Raw genomic sequence first — 24,395 nt, 5'->3', positions numbered from 1 at the left:
ACAGTAAGAAGGCTCCCTCTGCATTAATCCCTCCCATTTCTTAGGTCCGATCACAGCCTCATTTGGATCAAAACAGCAAATTGAGGCAGCCAGGGCTCCCCCTGCTGGACATGTATTACACTGTACTTGTTGCCAAGCACCCCCGTCCCTGATGTGCAGTGCAGCTCGTCAGCTTGTCACCCTGTTTGTTCAGCAGGATCCAGAGAGCACAGCCTGAATCAATCTACATCCTCTGCAGAGAACCTCAGATGCACCGGCGGCAGTGTGCCTGAGGGCACTTTGCATAGCCCGTGTATTCCAGTCATGTTAAATACGTCTATCCTAACCACGCCATTCTAGCATTGTGTTTATGGAACAAATACTGGCGTATTATTCTCAAGTCCTCTTGAGAGTACTACAGTGCAAACAAAATGGGGACACTGATGCAGGGGATAAAAGAGGACCACGATGAGTATTACCCGATAGAAATGCTTTTCATGAAGAGACACTACATGCACAACCACAGATTTATTGTGTATTGTGAAAAACGTTCATGTATTTTGGCCTTGGCAGCTTTACAGAACCCTAGACAGTGCAGGGTTGTACAATCATGGTGCCTGAGTTGGGGGGGAGGGCGCGGGGGAGGGGTGCTGCACCAGCCAGTCTCCCCTTAACCACGGCCACCTCCTCAGTCCAACAGTCTGATTGGAGATGCACACAGTTGCCCCACCTCTTTCCCCACCATGATGATTTGACAGCTGAAGGAGCAGAATTACTCCATTTGAACTGCTTGGAGGATTCCAGTGATTTGGCTTTTCACCCTAAAACTGTACAGTGTATACAAAAGCAAACAAGAGCTTTCTGCCATTGATAAGTATCCTGTTTGAATGCTTACAAATAATTTATGCTACTGATCTATGAGTAAGGAAGCGAAATAGAGTGATACTGCAGGGCATAAGACAATTTTCTCATTTTTGTTGTCGAGCTCATCATGGCGAATCAGATCGCTGGAATCCGAGACACACGGCTAGGGGGCCAGACGCATCCTCTGAGTGCTAGAAAAGCACCGGTCCCCCATAACCAACCCCTCTAACCAAACCCCCACCCTGTCCAAGATCAGAACAAAGCAATGACCGAGCAGCCAATCACGTCGAGTTGCCACGCCCTGCCCCCAAACACCCAGCCAATGGCTGTCTCCTTCTCCACCAGCAGGTGCATGTCATCCCGCAGTCCTGCCGGGGCACACTGCACTACAAACAGACATAAACACATGAAGATATTTATTGAATCACTTTGGAGAAGCAGTTTACTATTGAGATTTGAACCTACAAGATACTGTATTGATTTATTTAATGCTATATCGATATTATCTGTTGTACTTACACATCAGTCATCATCTCACACACACAGTGAAAAAGATACTGTCTCCCCCCATACTGAGGCACGGTCCCCCATTTTCCTGCCATCTACACGCTTTCCCATCACACACATCCCTTCTACACACATAAGCACTCTATTTCTCACTCCACCCAGCTGTTCTCCAGCTGACATCCCAGGACCCCCGCAGCTAGCCTAATCCCTAAGCTCCTCCGCAGCTGCGACGCCAAAGTGAGCCCTGCGTTTGGTCCAAGGTGAAAGCGTCCAGCAGAGGTCAGCACCCGGCCGCCGGAGTACAGCCTGAGCAGCGGGGTGCCGTTACTGGCTCGCACTCGGCAGAGCTCCTCGCTGTGGATCTCACAGCCAAAATCATACTGAGGATGCACAAAGGGAACCTATATGCATGCAAATATGAAAAAACACATCCTCTCAAGTGCAACTATGACTATATTACTGGATTCATCCATCCAACAGAAAAGAAAATGAGTCATTTGCTGTTTTCTTCTCGGTTTCCCTTATTTTAAATGTTTGTGTTATTTCCTTCTCCATTTCCATTTCCTCTGTACGCTCCGCTCTCCAAACACCATGAAACGCTTCTCCGCGCAAAAGGAAACGCTCAGCGTATTGTTACACTAAACCCAAGAGAGTAAGTGTACAACAGTATGCGCCTGCAATTTGTTTACTGGTCAGACATCTGTTCTGTTCTAGTCCTGCTACTATAGCTGGGTTGGTTTTGGCCTCTGACTTGAGAGAATAAGCTTTAACCACCCTGCTGATGTAGAGCACCCTCCTGTAGCATGGCTGATGGCATGCACTAGGACCCAGAAGCACGTGATAACCTGGGCGGGTGTGGGGCACTCCGGCTGTGTTGTATAATGGGGCTGCTGACATCACTAGCAAACAGCCTTGTGGGGGAGAGACACAGGCACACAGATGCACACCTACACACCCACACAACACACACAGGTGAGCATGCACACACATACAAATACATTAACGAAAAACAGCCTTAAATACAAATGAGTCATTCGTGTTGTTTATCACTGAAATGATACATATTTTGTAATCATAAAATAATTATGAAATAATTATATGTACAATATGTACTGCTTACGCACAAAAAAATCCCTAATCCATATTCATATATTAAAACGATTTCCATTTAGACATAGGAATAAACCAGTAATATTACTGAATATTTGCAGTCACAATTTACGTTATATTGCTGATTGTTGTAAATTTTCAACTCTAGCGCATGTTCACTAATGTATCTACAAGGTTTTTTTTTTTTAACAAATAATGCCACTATATTAAATGTTTAAATTTAAAAGTCCGTTCATTTCATGCTAGTGACATTACAGAGATTATAAAGCAGAAATTAAACACAATCTACCATGTAAAATGACTCAGAGGCTTAATATTCACTCATTTTTCTGTAAAGATTATGATATAAGCACAGATCTCCATGCTATTAGCAGGGCTGTAAACCCCCCGGAACCCCCCCCCTCCCCCACGCCAGAATACGAAGGGGGTAATTATTTAAGTCTCCTGCCACAAGCTCTATTTCACCCTGACGAAGCTGCACCAGGACATGAGCACTAACACCCCTTCGTGTTATTGTGTGACTGTACGACCAACGCTTCCATCACACTGTCAATATGTCGATGGGCTGTTTAGTGCCTTTTATCAGTGATTCATGTCCGTGTTAGTGCATCAGTGCTGGGCTGGATCAAACCATTTCCTCGCTTGGGGGGTGACGCACCGTGTTTGCAGGCTTAGAGTTGTCGATAAAGACCTCTGTGTGCACCTGTTTAACGCCACCCCCGCCCACTAAGATTCCAGGCATTCACTCAGATTTAAACAACCACCTGACAACATAGAAATAGGGTATGTTCTTGGATATATCTGCTGATGGATGGGCATTAAGCGTTTTCGTACAACTAGAGCATCCCTGCCCATCACATAGAAGTGCAGGAATACAGCTTGTTAACTTTTATCTGCATGCTCTAAGCCAGTATGATTTTGTGACCTGTTAGGGCTATTAGTGCGAGTTTAAAAACAAATTGTTGCACAGAGACCAGCTCTGTTTTACCAGCAATGATTAACATCATTAATCTGTTTTGTGTTGCTGGGTTGGCAAGCATTTTCTTTGAATTTAGAGAACTTCCCTTACTACCAAGGACAAACCGTTTGCCTCTGAAGACGTGGACAAACGGCGACGGAGAGCTTCTTACCCAGCATGCCCTTGTTGGGCTCGGACAGGCACATGTCCTTCTCAGCGCTCGGCAGCACAAAGCCCACCACGAAGATTTCCACGCCGTCGGCCATGAGTGCCAGGCCCAGCACGAAGTAGAGGGTCCACTGGAACCGGCCGTGGCCGCACTCCTGCAGGATGGTCTCATACTGCTGCGCCAGTTCTTCCTGATCCTTCCGGCGCTCGCCCGCCATCTCGCCAAAGTCCCGGAACTGAGCACCCGCCGGCACCCCGGACCCACCCAGCTGGCCGTCCTCTTTGCCCGAGTCTGCCCGAGGGATGCCCTGGTACTCGCCCTCGTAGATCTCGTCATCCTCGTCATGGCCCTCAGTGGAGTCGCTATGGGCACCCTCGTCATCGTTGGCCCGGCTGTCACTACGGTAGTAGCCCCCGTCCTGGCCCTGCACTGGGTAGTCGTCATCATCATCCTCCTCAAAGCGCGTGTAGGAGCGCTTGGAGTACTCGTCCGACATTCTGTCCACTCCTCGCCCAACCTTCTTCGCCGCCTGCCGCTTCACCTCTTTGGCAATGTCCTTGGCGCCCCGTATGAAGGCAGTTCTGTCCCTGTAGCCGTCATCCATGTTGAAAGACAAGGGTAAACAAAGCCTGACCTCTGGTGGTGCCCCTTAGAAACTGCGCTGGCCTTGTCCTAGTGATGCTTCAAAAGCAAACAGGTCTAGTTGTGGTCCTCCCGGTTAGCAGCCAGTGGCTTCAGGACCACGGTCAGCGACTGCTGTTTCAGACTTGGCTCTTGTGGTCAGCACCGGCAGCGAGCCTGGGAACAACAGAAAATGAACCTTGTTAGCTTGGCATTTCCGAAGGCGTTATTAGTCAGGCATGCAGAACCAGCAGAAGGTCCGTTAGTCTGCACACAGGAATGCTAATTGCAATGTGTTAGCGTGACGCTTTTTTTGATATGCTTCTTCCCCAGATTGCGGCACTGATAGAAACTGAAAGAGGTACATTTAAATAACACCCTACACTAGCTAAAAAGTAAACTGTTTCATACTTTACATCAAACAGACATTAAAAAGGGAATATACGACTGAATGCATTGCTGCCCATTCATACGACACACATAATCAAGATGAACCACTTCACAGCACTGATGACGCCACATAAGAATTGACAGAACAAAGCATTTGATACATATTTAGTGTATCGTAACACATGTAGTTGACATTAAAGATGCCATCAGAACATTATAGTTTTGCACTTAATTACTGAATTCACCAACCTCTCTGAAACCTCACTATACTAGTATCATCTCCAGGGTATCCAACATCGCTCCCTCACCTCCAATAAAGCAGAAACTCCCAGCCCTGTGCACCCCGTGCCCCACCCAGCCACATCAATGCAAAGCATAACAAGACCAGAACGGCAGTGACAAAAAAACCTTTATATTGATAAAATGATGTGTTTACTCAATGGGCTCCTCTACGCAGTTGTGCCAAGCAAACAATTGTATTGTTAGCAGTGTGGATTTGTGAGGGAAGAGAAGACGGATGGTCCTGACACTGCAGTCCCCTGGACCACGATCTGGACGTGTCAACCCTGACAGGATAGATGGATTCGCCTCTCAGCTCCCTCTGGTAAACGATGTCCGTTTTATCAAGCTGCCGTTTGAGACGTTTGTTCCCTGCAGTTCTGCTCTTTCTCCTGTTTTAATGCTAGCTGGCGTCTCGCTGTGGTGACTGTAAGGGCCAGCGGCATATGGCAGTAGCAGCTTTCGAAGTTGGACGAACTGAGATTCAAATTTACATTGACGTGTGACTGCAATGTCACGGACGCCGCATCAACGTTTACCGTGGCAACGACTTTCGGGGGCTGGGCAGATGGTAAGACGGTGATTCAGCAGTGATGACTTGGCTCATCACCATGGCTACAAGGTCCTCAGTTCCCTCTATTCAAACCATCCAATTTTCAGGCTATCAATTACCCAAACGCTCATTAAACAGAGCCTTTACCTTGGTAAATGGATTTAAAACCAAAAGGAAGCACGTTCAGAAGCTTAGGTGATGGTTCTAGCTGCCATCTCATCTGACCTTTGTTCTTTGTGAGTGTTTGTACCACAACTAAACAAACGCACCTTTGTTTGTACCAGCAGATGGGCCTGATCCAGCACAGGCAGAATAGATAGTCATACCATCCATAGCCACTTATCCAGATGGGGTGGGGGGGGGGGGGGCAGCCTTGAACTTATCTCCGAAAGCACAGTACTCAAGGCAGGAAGTGGTGAATGGCTCAGCGGGCTAAGTCTTTGTCCCAGTGATCAGAAGGTCACTGGTTCAAGTCCTGGCCTCTGCTGAACAGTCACATGTCCGTGGGCCCTTGAAAAAGCCCCATAACATCCATCTTCAGGGATGCCACAAGTTAGCTGACCCTGCACTGTGACCCATAAGGTATGGTGAGCAAGATGGGAGTCGGGAGAAGGGAATCATTCCAGTGTAACTGCACTGCATCTTTGAAGAACTGCAGGGGGGCGGAGCACATGAAATAACAGGCAGAGGGAAGACAAGCACAGACTGAGTATGAAACCCAGGACCCCGAAGCTTCAAGGAAACCAACATCATTAAGGATAGCTCTGCTGCTTAGAGATCAACTACTCATGGGCCAATGGATGTGGGTTCAAGCCCCTAGTTGAGCGATCCTATGGGCTGGTGTGTCTGTAATCAGAAGGTTGTTGATTCTAATCCCATGGTTGGCAAAGTGATGTCACCAGCAGGCCCTTGAGCGAGGCCCCGACCCTACCTTCTCAAAATGTTTGTTACTTTGAATAAAATGCCGTTCACTGCACCACTATGACTCCCCCAAGACAAACACTAAACACATATGACCTACACACATAGATGGAATAAACCAACATCATCATCATAAGATGTTAGAAAACTAACCCAAAAAAAAACAACTCACCAACAACCCAGTTTCTGAAACTGAATACTAGCTGAAGATTTAGCTGTAATCTTCAAAGTACAATGAAACAAGCATCATCTGAAAATCCATCCCCCTGTGCACACATCATCAACACCCAAACGTGCGCCACCAACCACACCCCCTGGTAACCCCTGCCCGTCTTCATAACCTGTTAGTGCTGCACATTCCTGTCATCTCCGCACCTACTGGGCTGCATACCGAAGACCTAATGCACAACAAGCCATGGGATATATATTTTTAACCACCCGATGCACAGCAGACAAATTTAACTCACATTTGTAGTTAAAGGCATTATTTTCATGCCAAAAATACATTTATTAGTAGAGCTACTTTTTTTGGTCAATAATTAAACATTTCCATTTCTTTTCCCTTAATTTTTAATTGCATTCAATGTCTGGAATTTTAAGCAGTGCTAGCTGGAATTAAAGATTATAACCACACATTTATTTTCTTCTGTGATTTGCCTGACTGACACTGCATGTGTAGTCACTGAAAATTAAATTGATGCCCTTCTGACCAATCAGAATTCAACAGCGCCGTGGTTTAATATTAGTTTAACTCAGGGTAATGCTATCAGTCATACTTTATTTAGCGAGGCTCTTGCCCTGAGCTCCCAGGCGTCCTTTAATAGCAGCAGGGCTAACGCTAAGGTTAATGGGCCGCACAGGCTCGGCCTGATAGCTGGTGACCCATAAGGTATGGTGAGCAAGATGGGGGCCCAATGAATAGGAGATATCCTGTCCCTCCCCGCCACTGGCCCCACCCTCCCAGCCAAACACACCCGATCCAGCTGGCTGGACCTTGTCTGTCTGCTCAGAGAAGGGCAGGGAACTATTTCATATTTATATCAAATATAAATATATCTTGGAATTAAAACATAAAAACAACCATATGAGAAATCAAAATGTCAGACCTTTCACTCGCTGAATTACAAACATAATTACGGCGTCTGGAAAGGAGGGACCATTGTAGAGTGTATAAGAGTAGAGGTAGAGAGACACTTATATTTAACGTAGAGATAATTAAAATCTCGTCGCTGTGTTCCTCCTGTTATCCCCTGTAAACCTTTCTAACAGTAACACTTCCGCAAAATATGTGAAGAGATTTTTTCACGATTCAGGGCCAGGTGCCAAGCGTAGTGCTAAAAGTGAACGAGTAAAAAAGTGAACGAGTAAAAAAGTGAACGAGTGAAAAGACAGCATCCATGCAGGTGGCCCAGGGACCTGAGGAAAAGGCAAAAAGGAGCAGCTGAGTTGGCTGAGGTCTTGTTGGAGATTCTGAAGGATTTCAACGGAATAAAATAGCTCCACTGGTAGAGAAACGTTGACAGCGAAAGGACGGAGATCTGAAGGTGTGTCAGTCCAGATTTTAAACCCATAAGATGGACAGCATTAGGACCACAACATCGCTGATCGATATGCCATCAGATGCTGGATTAGATTAGATTGATAGATGGATAGACGAATAGATGGATGGATTGATGGATGGATGGATGGATACTTTAGTGACCCCAAAGGAAATTTAGCACTCAGGAAATTATGGAAATTTCATTACTCAGCCCTATAAGGGCTGCTACCAACATCAGTGCCACCTACCCGCCCATGCAGTTTCATTTACATGTTCGCACATGTGACTCCCCACTCCACTCGAACAAGCTGCCCCTGTCGGCTGATGAGTCACACGGTTGTGCTCATGCATGCTGGGTACGAACCGAACAGATGTTTTGCTCTCTGCTTCCCATTAAGCTATCAAGGTCAGAGAGTGTAAGGTCGGGTTACTGAACAGAACAGACTTGGGAAAGAAGAAAGAACAAGAACAGGATATTCCGTATTTGTCCATCCATCCATCCATCCATCCATCCGTCCATCCATCCATCTTCTACTTTAGAGGGTCACCGGGGAGCTGAAGTCTACTTCAAGAAGCACTGGAAACAAAGCAGGGGACACCCTCGATGGGACGCATATACACACACATGCACAATCACATCATCACGTGATGACAGTCTACAGACACCATTTCAACCCACCAAATGAACATGAGCTGTGGGAGGAAAAGGAAGGATCCAGAGACCGTACATGCAAATTCCAGAAAGAGAGCCAGGGTTATGATCCATGGACCTGGAACCCGGGATGGGATTAATATATAACTGTTAGGCATATTATGTAATGAACAGCTATTTAGAGCAGGGTTTTAACATCACAGGGGATCAGAGAGCCTCCATAACGGATATGTAACTGCCCATAAATAAAGATATTATGCAATAAACTGTCACTTATTTACAGGAGACTGGTTTGTCTTGTCCTTTTACATCTGATTTATTTAGCAGAAGCCATCATGCAACGTGATGCATGTTGTTGAGAAAGCAGGGTCAGACGGGCCCTGGAGCAATGGAGGGGGCTAAGAGCCTCACTCGAGGACCTGACAGCGACATCACCCTGCCGACGCTGGGATCTGAGCCAGTGACCTTCCGATGTCAGGCACAGTGTCCTACCCGCAGAGCCACACACTTAAACAATAACAATACCGTCGCTTATCTGCTTGGAATGAGCTGCCCTGCTCTGGATAAACGTTTCCATCAAAGTCGAGTCTCTGGTCCACCTGGAGCTTCCATCATGGGGAGTAAAGAGAAAAGAAAGGGGGAGGGATTGCAGAGAGAAAAGAAAAAGAAAAAAAAGGTTGAGAAGGGGAGAAGGAGCTGGTGACAGAGAGCGATAAGGCAGGGAGACAGAGACAAAAGAATGAGAGACAGACCAAAAGAAGAGTGAAATAACAGACGGAGAAGAGAATGAGAGCAACGCGAAGGAGACAAAAAACTAAAGAAAAAGCCATGGATAGGCAAGAATAACAAGGGAGAGAAGAAGGAACCAGATCGACAGAGACAGCCGAAAGAATGAGAGACGCAGGGGCCATAGATGATGTTCTCACTCTCTCTGTCTCTTTGCCGCCATGACGGCGTGCTCCTGCCGGTGGGGAGGACTCAGCCCCCCAGCTGCCGGTCGGCAGATGTGAGAGAGCCTCTATTTTTAGGCTAAAGAGCTGTGGCTTCTGACGCATTTATTATTTTTTTTGGATGAAAAAGGAGGCGGGGCTTGCGTGCGATGGCGCGCCGGCGTCTGGATGTGAGCGGTGACGTCAGCGGCCAGTTTGCACACACGGAGTGGTCTCCCATTGATAGATGTGATGCTAAAAGGCCCAAATTCACAGCCTCCGCTGAAACCCTGAAGACATCGGTGCCTTTGAAGAAGGAAGCAAAACTCAGATCTGCCTTCAAGAGCTGACAGAGCAGTGATGCAACAAGAACACGACAGCAGACACTAGCTAAACAAAACTGTATACATTTTAATGGCACAGAGGTAAAGCATTTGGGGTCTGAGCTCACAGCAAATCCAGGTATCACACGAGCAATCAGTAGCAGCTGCCTCATACTGAAAGACGAATCATGCGTCACTACAGTATAGTTAGTGAAACGCAAAACTCTCAATTGACTCTGGCAGTTTTTGCGGCTCCAGTGAGTTGCGTAATACATCCAGGATGTAAAATGCAATGATTGCTGGGAAAATCAATAGAAAGAGAATTGACAACCTTGGTTACTGGGGTGCTGCAACAACTAGAAGAAAAGTTTCTCGTCTGGCTGAGACATCAACTTAACGTCTCCGCATTTGTGACAGATCTTTTGTCTTTTGTCTCACAGGATTTGAGCCTCATCTCCTGTTAAATGGCACATACCAAAATCAATATCGTCCTATAAAACAAAGTTAAGATCCGTTTCAATTATTACACGCACAAACGCAGAAGAACTCTTCACAGACAATCAAATCCATTTTAATGTATTCATATCTGGCCAAAACTGTTCCAGGGCATTTACCAGACGCGCAACTACTTACCAGACGTGCATGACATACAGACTGCAATCAATCCAGAATTTACACCTGCCGATGATGGCATATCTCAGGAGTAAGCTATGGGTTTACAAAAGTGTTTTTCAAAGTGTGGGTAAAGTTACAGTGTTCTGATGAAAATCCTTTGGAGATCCGGTTGTTTGGACCTTGAGATACAAGATAAAAGTGAAGATATGTAGAATCGATCAAAGGGAATGCATTTAATCTCAAATTAATATGTTTGTCCATCCTTTACTTCAACACCCAGTGTGTAACTCAGCTGGTTTGGCCTCTGGGCCTGTGATCAGAAGGTTGCTTGTTTAAATCCCTGCACCCCAAGCTTCGCTCTTCGTGAATATGTGTGTGTGTGTCTCAAAGGACAGCATCATGGGATATGTGAAAATAAGCATTCCAATGTACCTATACAAGTGGCAAATAAAGCAACATTTTGCTGGAGAAAGAGAAAGAGGGGCTCAGTCAGCACCTGGAGACCAGGGCTGATAGTCACCTTGGTGGTACTTGCTGTCCCAGGTCTTGCTGGGAGGGTCACAAGCAAAGACCCCAGCAGGAAGAAGTGCTCCTGTACGTCGGCTTCGATACACTAGCTTTGATACGTCAGCACAAAAGCAGGCTGCTGCAACACAGACAACCCATGTGGTAAAAATAAAAGAGGCCAGTGACAGCGTGACCCGCAGATGAGAGGCGCTCATGAGCCTAAATGAAGGACGCGTGTGTCCGGTAACGGTGTCCCAAAGGGGTCCGCACATCCTCCCGCCAGCTAGAGGCCACGCTCCTCGCTCTCATTCTAATTATGAATCCGTGCCGTCCGCCAGACGCTCCCCCCCTCCCCCCCGATTAACACGATTTCTGCTCCCTGCTGCTCTTGGCTGAAAAAATTTAGCGTTTGTCTCCTTTGGCCCAAAACCAAGGCAATGATGTAGTTTGCTGGCCATGAGATGATGATGGTGACATGGGGGGAGGACAAAGTCCTTTTAAGACTGGGATGGGTGGCTAATGAATGCAGCAAACGCAGAGGCAGTCACACAGGCAATAGGGTGGGGGGGCGTGGGTCGGGCCTGCGTCATTTGATCTTTGCGCCAGGTGATGGAGTGGCCTTTCCGGAAGGCGAGGCAGAACAGGTGGCCACAGCGCCTCGGTGTTTCGAGTACAAAGGGGAACGGAGTCGTGAAATGATTCGGGAGCTACTGATTGGCCGATCGATCGGTACACTTATAGTGAACAAATATTTGCAACAGGACTGAATGCAGGATTGCGGTTGGAGGATTGTATGGGGCTCAGGCCAGTTTTTAATGTCAGAAAAGGCTCCAGGGACCCCTGTGACCCTGACAAGGGTAAGCAGCTAGAAGATAGACGGATGGATGAATGGATGGACGGATGGATGGATGGAAACTCTCTCGTGCCAGCTTTTACTGTCAAACTGAGTACAAGATTTTACAAACTCAATTTGATTACCAAATGTCTCCTTATGGTTCTGCTGGAAATATGTCCTCATTTTGATGCTTTGCCTAGTGTCATTAGTTGTGCTGGCTTGCCGCTTCTGTGAAAGACCTATGAATTCATCACATATCATCAACATATGGCTGAAGCTGTCTCCTACCTGCATGTGACTAATCTGCTGTTAGCGTTTCCCTAGAGCCAGACAGCTTGATGGCACGAGACCACACAACATGCTGCGATCATTATATATTTTAATCCCTATCGAAATCCTCCCTGTCTCCCCAGTGTTGCTGAAGCCGACATCCAAGCCAACTGTGTCTGCTGCTGACTTGCTCTTATTATTTTGTCATCGGCACCTTATCTGGTGATGATTGGCAGCGACCAGAAGGCAAATGGCTAATCCAGCCAATAATGAGACTGTGAGTCGAGCCGAGAGATTAGGATTTCCCAGAGAGCAGGATGTGCATTCAAAGGCATATTTAACTTCATTAACATGTGACCTCTTACAGAAACACACAATACAGTATAAAAATCATTCGCCAATAATTTTAAATCTCAATGCTTATACATTTCCAAATTTTGTATAGTAAAATACTAACAGTAACTATACCTCATTATATGGATATATCATTAATATACACTGACCAGACATAATATAAAAACATTAGCAGTAGATCCTGGAAGTTGCGAGGTGAGATCAGACTCCATGGATCAGACTATTTTGTCCAGAACAACCAACAGATGCTCAATCGGATGAAGATCTGGGGAATTTGGAGGCCAAGTCAACATCTTGAACTCGTGTTCGTGTTCCTCAATCCATTCCTGAACAATTTTTTTCCGGGTGACACAAAACATTACCCTGCAGAAAGAGGCCATTGGGAAATACCCCTGCCATGAAGGGGGTACTTGGTCTGCAAGTTTGGGCAGGGGGTAACATCCACGTGAACGGCAGGACCCAAGGTTTCCCAACAGAACATTGCCCACAGCATCACACTGCCTCCGCAGGCTTCCCACAGTGCATCCTGATGCCAACTCTTCCCCAGGTTAATAACACACACACACCTGACCATCCAAAATGTGACTCAGACCACCTTCTTCAATTACTCCTTGTCCTTACACCCATTTTTCCTGCTTCCAACGCATCAACTTCAAGAACTCACTGTTCACTAATATATAAGGGCACCCTTGACAGATGCCATTTTAACAAGATAGCCAATGTTATTCACTTCAGCTTTCAGTGGATTTAATGTTACGGCTGATTGGTATGGAGATATTTATTGATTGCCTGTATTGCCAGGTTTTTGGGTATTTTAGGGTACCTTGGAAACCAGGAGCTGCAGCCTGTCATAGAAAGAATTTCTCTCCATTTTCTAATCACTTTGGTACAGGTGTCAGTGTAGATAAGACCCCCCCGACCCCCCCATCCCAGTCCCTGAGCGTCTCCCCTGACAGCATCACCGGTCAGTTCGTTTTCTCGGCCATCAGCTCCCATTATGCAAATATTTAATTGCTTTTCAAGGACCAATATTGTGTTATTAGTTCGATAACAAAATATGACAGCAAAAGACTGCTGTCAGGTTCCCATAGCAACACCATTCTCAGACGTCAACAGATTTTTTTTAATTATGGATTTTTCCACAGGAGAAGCATAAAGAGCTGGTGTGCGTAAAGGTAATTAAATATTTATCTTCCGTTGTATTTTTGTTCTTAAAACGTTGGCTGAAATACTACGTAACAATTACAGCAGTTTCACCTTGCTCACTATATTAGCTGGAGACTCAATAAACCTACCAATTATCTCCTTAACAGGTTAATTATGAACAATGCTGCTTATACCCAACCCGACCCCGGATTAAGCGGAAGATGATGGATAGATGGATGGATGGATGGATGGATGGATGGATGGATGGCTGCTTATACATCTTTAGGCACCAGAAATGGTAACTGTGTTGGGAATCAGCGGTAGGCAAAAAACAGAAGAACCTAACAAAAGACTAGACATGCAGCAGGGGGCACTTGGGCTTCATTCCTACTTGAAATGGTGTCTTGAACTGGGCATAATTATAGACCATGGCTGTTTGTAATACCAAGAAGACAAAGATCATACTTGTGGTGTTGGCAAGAGAATTCTTGTTAACCCACCCCAGGAATTAACTTGGAGTATTGGAACTGTACCTCAACAATGGAAGGTGACGTCAAATGGGGACACGAGAACACAAGAATGGTCTGGTGCACAAGCTGACAAACACCCTTCATGAGAAAAAGTCTGCAGTTCTTTGGAGATGATGGAGACCAAAATCTGTGGTGCCATCCAGAGCTTCCATAAAGGCTCAATGCTGACTGGGGAGGCTATACAGTAGATTGTGTTCGACATGGTGCTTGTGCTCTTGTAACTGCTCTTCGGTTTGTTCCGCAGTATGTGTGGGGACACTGTCACCTTGGGAAATGGGAAGAGTGTTTGCACTATAGGGTCCATCTCGCACTGCAAATGGCCTCATATCCCTTAGCTAATATACAACGTGCAGAGCAAATGTCTAACGGCTCCCGCAAGATGGCTATTCATACCGTTATGGTTTCCCTGCCAAGTTTCTACTGGTTTGTGTAGCTTTGTGGTGTTCAGCAGTTTTCCCAGTCAGCGTCCATCCATCCCTTTTGGGGAGCTTCAACGTCAACCTGCTGCTCTCCTTTGCCAATGCAATACGCCCATGTTTGGCAGATGCTATCATGATTTTTCAGACTCTTCCCCTTTGTACATTAAATTATTTTAAAGTTCTATGGACCAATGCACGGACAACTCTTTGGTACATTGGGAACACTGTCCCTTTCATTGCTTCATGTTGCTTATTGCCCAATTTCCATATTATCTGACAAATACTCATAATGGGCATTTAGATGAAGATGACTCACCTTTCTAGTTACGATTTAGCTATTTATAAGTTTTTTGTTTCATATGGGGTTTCTGTTATTCTGTTCTACAACAGCTCAGGGAGAAATTTACTTTGAAAAAGGTAATGTTATCTCAGACAATTTTAAATGTATGACCTGTACTGTTATTATATAAAAATCTGAACTTCTTTGGGGTGAGGATTGAATAACGGAAATTGTGGGTTGTATGGTTTACATGTTTAGTATAAAATTATTTCATTTCACTTTAATGCACAATGACATGGTTCATCCTGCAGCAGACTATGCATCCCTGTTTCACTGTTCAGATGACGATCAAAGCTCTCAGGTGACACCTGCATTTCAAACATCACATATATTTCTTCTTCCTTATAAGGCTTGCAAAAATAGACCACTGGAATTTTAATGTGAATTAACATTCATTGTTTAGTGATTAATTGTCATTGTTGACACACTACAGCACACAACAACAAAATGCGTTTTCTGCATTTAACCCATATGTGACAATGTGACATAGCAGGGGGCAGCTAATTTAGCACCTGGGGAGCAGTGCTTGGGGGGGTACCTTGCTCAGCTTACCTCAGTGGTACCTTGCTGGTCAGGGATTCGAACCTGAAATCTTTCAATTACAAGTGCGCTTCCCTAACCATTAAGCCACCACTGCCCACAACATAGTCCTCCGTGTGGAATGGGGGAGACGGGGGGGGTCCACAGTATGGCAAAAAGCCACTAACATGTTCTTTAGAAACTGTATGATCCCAAAAAATCAAGGTGCCTCTTAACAGAACAAAAATACGACTAAGACCCCCTTGCTATTTTCATAGCAATTGATGGTGGCCAAATTTGGGCCTTCAGAACTGATCTCCCATCCTTGCCACCCAACAGGGCAGAGTCCTACCACAGCACAAAGTCCCCCTCACTTGGAAAAATGCCTGTTTATCAAGATGGCCCAGGTCCAACTGAGAGGAAAACAACTACAAAGGCGGCTGAGTGGCAGCTATTATAAGGCGAGAGCAGAGGAGCTGGTGATAACGAGGGTCTGATCACCTTGGTGAAATGCTACGAACAGCCATAACAGTGCCAAGGACAGGCAGTGTCGAATGAAGCTCTGCCATGTGCACGGTTACATGTGAATGCAGATGTCAGGGAAATAGCCAAACCACTCCCTCACTTCTCAGCCAATCAGGAGCCACAGCACCATCCTACTGTGTGATGGCAGAACTTGGATGAATTCATTAATATTTTATTGACTACATCTTCACGGGAAAAGCCTGTTTAATTAAAACGCTGAAGTTACAACCACAAACCTCGCCAGGCCTGCAGCGGGCTGCTACAGTAAGCGGAAAATAAGCAGATGTAACCCTACTAATTATGTGGTACGTAGCTCATGTTAGGGTTTATGAGACTGGCCGCATAAAACCGCTAATCTCCGAGAATACCATCCCAGTCGGACGCGCTGGGATAGTGGCAGCGGCTGCGAGTCTTAAGGGTTAAACTATGAGCAGATGGAAAGGAGAGAATGAAAGAGAGAGAGAGTGGCTGTGACGTTTCTTGCATCTCGAGGGACTCCTTCCAAACACGAGAAGGGGGCGGGGGAGGGGGACAGGAGGGACTGGAACAGATTGGGCCATTAGCTGGCAGCTGAGGAAGCCCATTAGCTTGGCAGCGGAGTTGACGCACCAGAGCCCCTCCCACACAGCGCCGCCGTGAGGACCAACCATGAGCGGCCGAGGTGAACTCTGCACTGTCAAGCTCCTCAGCAGGCCGTGATGTATGCATAACCTAATATAAAGGGCAGCACCCTCACGACATCATGGTCTGCCTCTCTCAGATATTTCTCTGCATATTTCAGGTGCTCTTAATTGCTCTAGTCTTAGGCATACTTCTACATTTCCATAATAAACATCTTTCTCTCACCTGTGTGTATAATATGCCTTGTAGGAAATCGTAGATGTGCAACACAGGCTAAAAACGGACCTACTGCCGTCCCGTAGAGAGTCTCCCAGCATGCAATAGATGTATAAAACAGGCAAACATGTGCAGAATGGAATACATGCCTGCAAATCCACAGACGTGGTCCACAGGAGAGCCATCAGATGAAATGGGCCCAAGTACAGACCTGGGGGGGAGGGGGGGTGGAGGAGTGAGAGGCAGGAAACATCAGGAAATATTCGTTTCGGTTGGAAACCCTCAGGCGGACAGACAGAAAACACCAGAGACAGAGATAGAAAATCGTATAAATAAAAAACAATAAATAGCTGAGGGTATAATTGACAGGAAGGGGTTGCTGTGCCAACAGGAAATGAGGCCCAATGTCTCCTCCCTCACATGAGGCGCAGCTTTCTTCTGTGCCCCCTGGGAACCCATCTGTGTTTAACCAAAAAAAGCTGCATTTTTATTGCGATGTTGCATGCAGGCCCTCGCAGCCCTGACCAGGCACCTGGCGTGTTTTACACGACACGTCTCAACCCTGTGGGCCTCACAGGTCTTAGGCTGCATGGGGGCTGTTTGCAACCCGCCAGGAGGAAGATGAATATGGAGAGTCACCTGAACACGGCAATGCATGCCAAGGAGCCTCCGCATCTCAAAAACAGTGCTTGAACTCCAGGGGAATCACACATGGAACAAACAAGGTTTTATGGCAGCTATAGGGATGATTCTGGATTATTCTTCAAGTGCATCCAATGCAGTGATCATCAGGGACAGTGAAGGTAAGAGTGGGAGATCTCAGCTAAGAGACCCTCCTACACAAGGACACCCAGTTCTGTTACTGCAGGTGTCTGCACACCCAACTGTGAGCAGAAATGTTCAGGTGCTCATATCGGCATTAGAACATGACAAGCACATTATAACTATGGCATTATAACCACAGCATTTTTCAGATGCGGGAGCGGCACCCAAGCCACAGCTTTTTCAGATGCGGGAACGGCACCCAAGCCGCAGCATTTTACAAATGCAGGAACGGCACCCAAGCCACAGCTTTTCAGATGCGGGAGCGGCACCCAAGCCACAGCTTTTTCAGATGCGGGAACGGCACCCAAGCCACAGCTTTTTGCAGATGCGGGAACGGCACCCAAGCCACAGCTTTTTCAGATGCAGGAACGGCACCCAAGCCAAAGCTTTTTCAGATGCGGGAACGGCACCCAAGCCACAGCTTTTTCAGATGCGGGAACGGCACCCAAGCCAAAGCTTTTTCAGATGCGGGAACGGCACCCAAGCCACAGCTTTTTCAGATGCAGGAACGGCACCCAAGCCATAGCTTTTTGCAGATGTGGGAACAGCACCCAAGCCACAGCATTTTACAAATGCAGGAACGGCACCCAAGTCACAGCTTTTTCAGATGCGGGAGCGGCACCCAAGCCACAGCTTTTTCAGATGCGGGAACGGCACCCAAGCCACAGCTTTTTACAAATGCAGGAGCGGCACCCAAGACACAGCTTTTTCAGATGCGGGAGCGGCACCCAAGCCACAGCTTTTTCAGATGCGGGAACGGCACCCAAGCCACAGCTTTTTCAGATGCGGGAACGGCACCCAAGCCACAGCTTTTTACAAATGCAGGAGCGGCACCCAAGTCACAGCTTTTTCAGATGCGGGAGCGGCACCCAAGCCACAGCTTTTTGCAGATGTGGGAACGGCACCCAAGCCACCGCGTTTTACAAATGCAGGAGCGGCACCCAAGCCACAGCTTTTTCAGATGCGGGAACGGCACCCAAGCCACAGCTTTTTACAAATGCAGGAGCGGCACCCAAGACACAGCTTTTTACAAATGCAGGAGTGGCACCCAAGCCACAGCTTTTTGCAGATGTGGGAACGGCACCCAAGCCACAGCTTTTTGCAGATGTGGGAACGGCACCCAAGCCACAGCTTTTTGCAGATGTGGGAACGGCACCCAAGGCACAGCTTTTTGCAGATGTGGGAACGGCACCCAAGCCACCGCTTTTTGCAGATGCGGGAACAGCACTATACAGATATAGTGAAGAGTTTTCAGGTCTTCTTTATCTTCATGAAGCACTACATCTCTGACCCCATATAAAAGTGGGAAAAGGTAAAGAGTAAGAAGGAGAAGATCAGGTGAAGCACTACATCTACAGCCTGAAAGGCGCGTGATTCCTGTACTTGCACCAGTCGGGTGTCACAGAGCATAGGGGGAGAGCTGAGATATTTGTAGGACCAGGGCTTTCTATGATGGCCATTTGACAGCCTTCAGTGAAAATGGAGAAGTGACTAAGTAACTAAGGCCCTGCCGATCAGTCCTCTGGAAGGGTTCCTACCAGTGCTGCTGCAAACAATTAGCCTGATGCTAAATGCCTAGACGCTGTACCACTATATGTACTCTGCTGTTACCGACGGAGTGAACCAATGCCGAGCCATGAGGCAGGAAAAGCCATATTTGTCTGGGTCCTGCAGCCAGAGCGATTCTAGGATTTGATCCTTTGATCGGCTCAGCCCCTTGCAGAATTATTGGGTCATTTTTCAGGGGTCGGGGAGAAAATATAAATATAGTCCAGACCAATCTATGATCACGAGCAAGTGTTCCCAGTCAAGGGCGACTCCACACTGTCTCCAGCTGACCTCAAAATAACTGGAGCCTAATTAGGAGAACATAGCATTCCTCTATTGCTGTGACTCCATTTCCATTCCTGAAATATACATTTCTAACCCCACCCCCCCCACTGAAAACAAGTGTATAACAATGTGTATGATGACTTTGTTTACCCTAGCCAACAGTGTAAAGGGCCACAAATTACCGTTTGCCTCCTCGCGTCACTCCTGGGTGACACTAAGGGTTCAATCAGGCGCAGAGTGATGCAGAACAAAGGCACTGAGTGACTCATCATCCAATTTGCCGCCTTAATCATGCATATTTCTCAACAGATCTGGACTTGAAGGGTTGCCATGGCGAAGAATTGAACACTCAGAAATATCATTTTAATAATTACCAAGGGGAAATGGAACTTTTTTTTGTCTTTTACAGGTTTCGTAACTTAAGAGCTTGATTGCTGTATTATGCACTTAAATAATACATTTTGTGCTTTTGCTTCTACTCATATCAACATTCCTGTTAAGATACGTCATGCTTGCAGGGACAGTGAATGTTACCACAATAACTTGTGCAAACTCTCCCAATAAAGGCAACTATTCTAGTTAACTCTCAATAACCGTGTGTGTGCTGAAGTAGCTATAAAAAAAAAAAAAAAAAAATTATCTATTAATTCTATGGTTAGTGCTGAGATCCAGGAGTTACTACAAGATTATGATAAGGGGGGTAAATCTTTAGCTCAGTGAATGAGAACATACTGTTTAAACTAGTGTACATTTATTTGGGGGGAGGACACTAAAGGACATTTTAGTAGGGCTATAGCCCTGCTGGGATCTCACAGGTTGAGGGTTCAGTTCTTGCTTTGGTTCTGCATGTGTATTTGTTTTATAAGTTTGCATCACCTCCCTGTTGCTTGGATATACTGGAATCTCCAGCTTCCCCATAATGTGTGACTGTGTGTATGAGTGTGTGCCCTCTGATTGGCTGGCATCCCATCCAGGGTATCCCCTGCTTTGTGCCCTGTGCTTCCAGGAACAGGCTCACCGTGACCCTGTGCTGCATGAGCAGTCCTAGGAAATTGGATGGATGTGCCTGACACATTTAGCGCACATAAACAGCTGGGTTTCGACCCCAGAAGCATTAGCAGAAAACAGAGAAAGAATGAAGTAGGAGCTGTCAGTCATATGAGCAATGTGGAAACTGCACACTGGCCCTAACATAAGGAGGAGGAACCCAAAAATACAGAAGCAGCATCCTCAGAGCCCCAGTCCCTCCCAGGGTGTCGCATAAAGTTACAGCGACTCCATTGCTGGGATTGAGGCAACTGTGATTATAATTCTGGCAGACTGCCGCTCTGGATTGTAACACAGCACCTTGTGCAGGCAGAGTGAGATACACCAACCCCAATGACATCATCTCCTTGGTGAGCTTTTTTAGCTTGTTCCTTATTAGCTAGGGGTATCGTCTCTTTGCTTACCCCTTAGGGCATTTTCATGTAGTAGCTGCTTGAGAGGGATGCTTGCTCTGCACAAAGTATCCAGATGGTCCGAATCCCCAGCTCCACACCCGCACTGCTAGTGCACGCCGGAGGGCTACAGCTCACCTTGACATCAGCGTCTGTTATGTCGGTTTTCTCTGTGCCTAATTTAACAGGGCATGTTAGGGGGAGGTAGCGGGGATGAGGATGTGGCGGGGATGAGGATGTGGCGGAGATGAGGATGTGGCGGGGATGAGGATGTGGCGGGGATGAGGATGTGGCAGGGATGAGGATGTGGTGGAGATGAGGATGTGGCGGGGATGAGGATGTGGTGGAGATGAGGATGTGGCGGGGATGAGGATGTGGCAGGGATGAGGATGTGGTGGAGATGAGGATGTGGCGGGGATGAGGATGTGGCAGGGATGAGGATGCCCCTGAGCGTCCCTGTAAACCATTGAGCCCCAAACTCCATGCTGAATCTGCATCACTGAGCTGGCATGGGGGGGAGGTGGTGCAGGGGATAAAGCACCCTCCTAATAACATATTTCAGAAGTTAATATCCCTGGAAATACTCTTCCCAGAACATTCCAGAAAAACAGGGACCCTTGGTTTCCTGTACCACAAAAACATGGTGTCCAGAAGGTCTAAGTAACTCCATCCTGCATCCTCCCTTAATATGATGCATCTGAATTCTGTGCTGCCTAGCATAGGCTCAAGCACCCCCTCCCCAACCATGTACTGGATAAGAGGTTTGGATGGATGGATGGATGGATGTGGACATTCACAGTTACGCTGCACTGAAGTTTCTCTCACTATTGGTTTTTGAACTAGGCATAGATACCCTGACAGAATCGGGGGCCCAGCACTTGACAGGGGGCCCCTGAAATGGAAAACAGCACATACAATGCTGTTTATAAAGCGCTTATCACACACTGCTGGATCAGAACAATCCTAGAATCAACTGCACTTAGCCCTGTCTGAGCTCTAGAGGGACAAGGCAACTGAGCGCTTAATTGGGCATGTCAGCGGCTTCTGAACAGTGATCTATCAAAGGCAGCACAAATGAGAATTTCAGCCTCAGAGTTCCTCAGATCCTGTAAAAAGGTAATAAAAGGTCTCACAGAATTAAAAGATAATGGAGGTACACTACAGTATAATTGCAAAATTTCAATAACGGATTTATAGAAAGTGACTCCATTGAAATCTCATACATCAATCATCATGTTTATGGTTACTATAAGAAACAGTAAACAATGATTTTCATGTTTCCTGGCTTGTGGATCAGTGTTTCACATCCTTATCATCTAGGCCATTCCTGACATAATTGGAACACCAAGAATGAGCAAACCTGACTAACAGATCTTTACAACCACAGCGGCTACTCAGCAGCAAACTCAGGCCAGAACATCATTTACTTTATTCTCCATAAACACAAATGTCCTTTTAGTGACACCAAACTCTTTTCAAGGCTTGTGCGATAGAATTCCGATTGTAAATTGCTCAATGCTCGCTCATGATGAAAAAGATGAACTCAAAACCATTTGGGGGTGAAATTTGCCTTCTAGACAGACACAGCTGATGGCTATTCACTGTTTAATATATCATGAACCCAAGCAATATCTAAGCCGCATGCATATTTAATTAGTTCTTTTGCTACTTCAGTGTCCTTCTACAAGAAGGTCACTCAGGAAGGTTAGGCAGGCTGACTTAGGTTCCGAAATGCTCAACAGCCTGGAAGGAGCGCGGGCCAATCAGAGCAATGAGTCTCTCAGTGTTACCGATACATGAAACATGTGCTAGCTGAGAATGAAAAACAGGCTATTTTTGCATGTAACATGGATCAAACATGGGTTGCCTATGTCATACCAGAAGGACATCAATAAGATGTCACTGACTGTCACAGCCGGGCGAGTCAGCAGAAAGCTGGCTGAAGGTGTAAAGTGAGATGTGTTTGTCAAATTCTTCTATTTTCCACGTCCACCCGAAAAACACAATTATCTCTCAGGGCTGCATGGTTGTAATGGTAGCAGGTCTCTGGGGGTTACACCTCTATGCATTTAGAGCTCATTACACCATTGGTTACCAGAGTCAGGTGCTTTCAGCAGCTTTCAAAGCCCATGGAGGTGAAACCCCAATAAGGGCATTTTGAAGTCTGACAAATGCTATTTTATTTCACTGTGTACCTGTGTGACATCGTGTGACATTAAAGGTAAGCTGACTTAACTTGACAAGAACCTACACCCATCTGAATTTGGACTGGCAGGCAAATTACTCGAATGAACCATCAAATTCTACACAACAGTTTGTCTTGAAAGCTCGTGATCAGTCAGCAAGAGAGCTCAATGGAACTCATTTTCCAGCAGGCAAATGCCAAAGGTTTGTGTAAAATTTTGCTGTTTTTGTAGGTACAGGTCAGGTCCGGGTGGGGAGCATGCGCTGATACAGCGCGCTGCCGCTGTAGATACGTGTTATAAAATATATTCACCGCCATCTGCTGTTATTGTTATCACCCATAGGGAAAATATCTGTTCTCTCACTAACATGTAATGAGGTGATACATAAATTAATCTGGCACAAAGGTACGATATCGCAGTGTTTCCACTTGCTGTTTCGATTTGAATCTGCAGTTTGCACCTCGTGCAGAAACACCTTCAGAAACACCTTAAATCGAATCAGATCATTGTCACATCACTTGACGCTTGCTAGGCGCAAGTGCTTCAAAATCTTGTGTGGAAAAACTTAAAGTCCTTAAAATATCCATCCATCCATTTTCCAAACCGCTTATCCTACTGGGTCGCGGGGGGTCCAGAGCCTATCCCGGAAGCAATGGGCACGAGGCAGGGAACAACCCAGGATGGGGGGCCAGCCCATCGCAGGGCACACTCACACACCAGTCACTCACGCACGCACTCCTATGGGCAATTTAGCAACTCCAATTAGCCTCAGCATGTTTTTGGACTGTGGGGGGAAACCGGAGTACCCGGAGGAAACCCCACGACGACATGGGGAGAACATGCAAACTCCACACACATGTGACCCAGGCGGAGACTCGAACCCGGGTCCCAGAGGTGTGAGGCAACAGTGCTAACCACTGCACCACCATGCCGCCCCCCTTAAAATATTTAGAACAATAAAAAATAAAGAGAATAACTGGCCAGATGAATGAGTATGGATGTAGAAAAGGAAGACAGGATGGTCCACAGCCTGCTGGGCGAGGCCTTCAAACTGCAGTATGGTCCGTCTGACAGTAGCAGTCTGTGGCTCGGAAGACTGGGACCCTTTATGATTAAAAATATCTCATTCAAGGTTAGTTGAGGTTACTAAAGCCCCCAGGTACATTATGCCATCCATTTAACCCTGAAAATTAATACTAGCCTTAAATGTTCAAATATTGTCAATAAATTGGATAATGCCATCTGTAATGCTTTCCAGAGGACTAACACTTATACCCTTCATCTGATTCGCTCTGCCATACAGTGATTAATAATATACCCTTCATCTGATTCTCTCTGCCATACAGTGTTTTTTATTAATCACCATAACAGATGCCTGTGCCTTGTGGTCTTTGAATAGTTTACAACCTAAAAGCCTGCA

The 24,395-nt window shown here is 46.4% G+C and overlaps 1 protein-coding gene across 1 annotated transcript in view; it reads right to left on the bottom strand.

Annotated features, from left to right (window-relative positions):
* Positions 1–24,395, bottom strand: part of LOC125718820 (synaptic vesicle glycoprotein 2A-like) — a 43,795-nt gene that overhangs the window by 16,425 nt on the left and 2,975 nt on the right. The window contains exon 2 of the mRNA XM_048992930.1: positions 3,591–4,385. Coding sequence (XP_048848887.1) covers positions 3,591–4,191 — 601 coding nt within the window. The 5' untranslated portion in view covers positions 4,192–4,385. The remainder of the gene's footprint in view (positions 1–3,590; positions 4,386–24,395) is intronic.

This window comes from Brienomyrus brachyistius, chromosome 23 (genome assembly GCF_023856365.1).
Source record: "Brienomyrus brachyistius isolate T26 chromosome 23, BBRACH_0.4, whole genome shotgun sequence".
In the NCBI taxonomy this organism is placed as follows: Eukaryota; Metazoa; Chordata; class Actinopteri; order Osteoglossiformes; family Mormyridae; genus Brienomyrus; species Brienomyrus brachyistius.
Note: the sequence above shows the minus strand (reverse complement) of the source record. Positions and strands in the feature narration are given on the sequence as shown.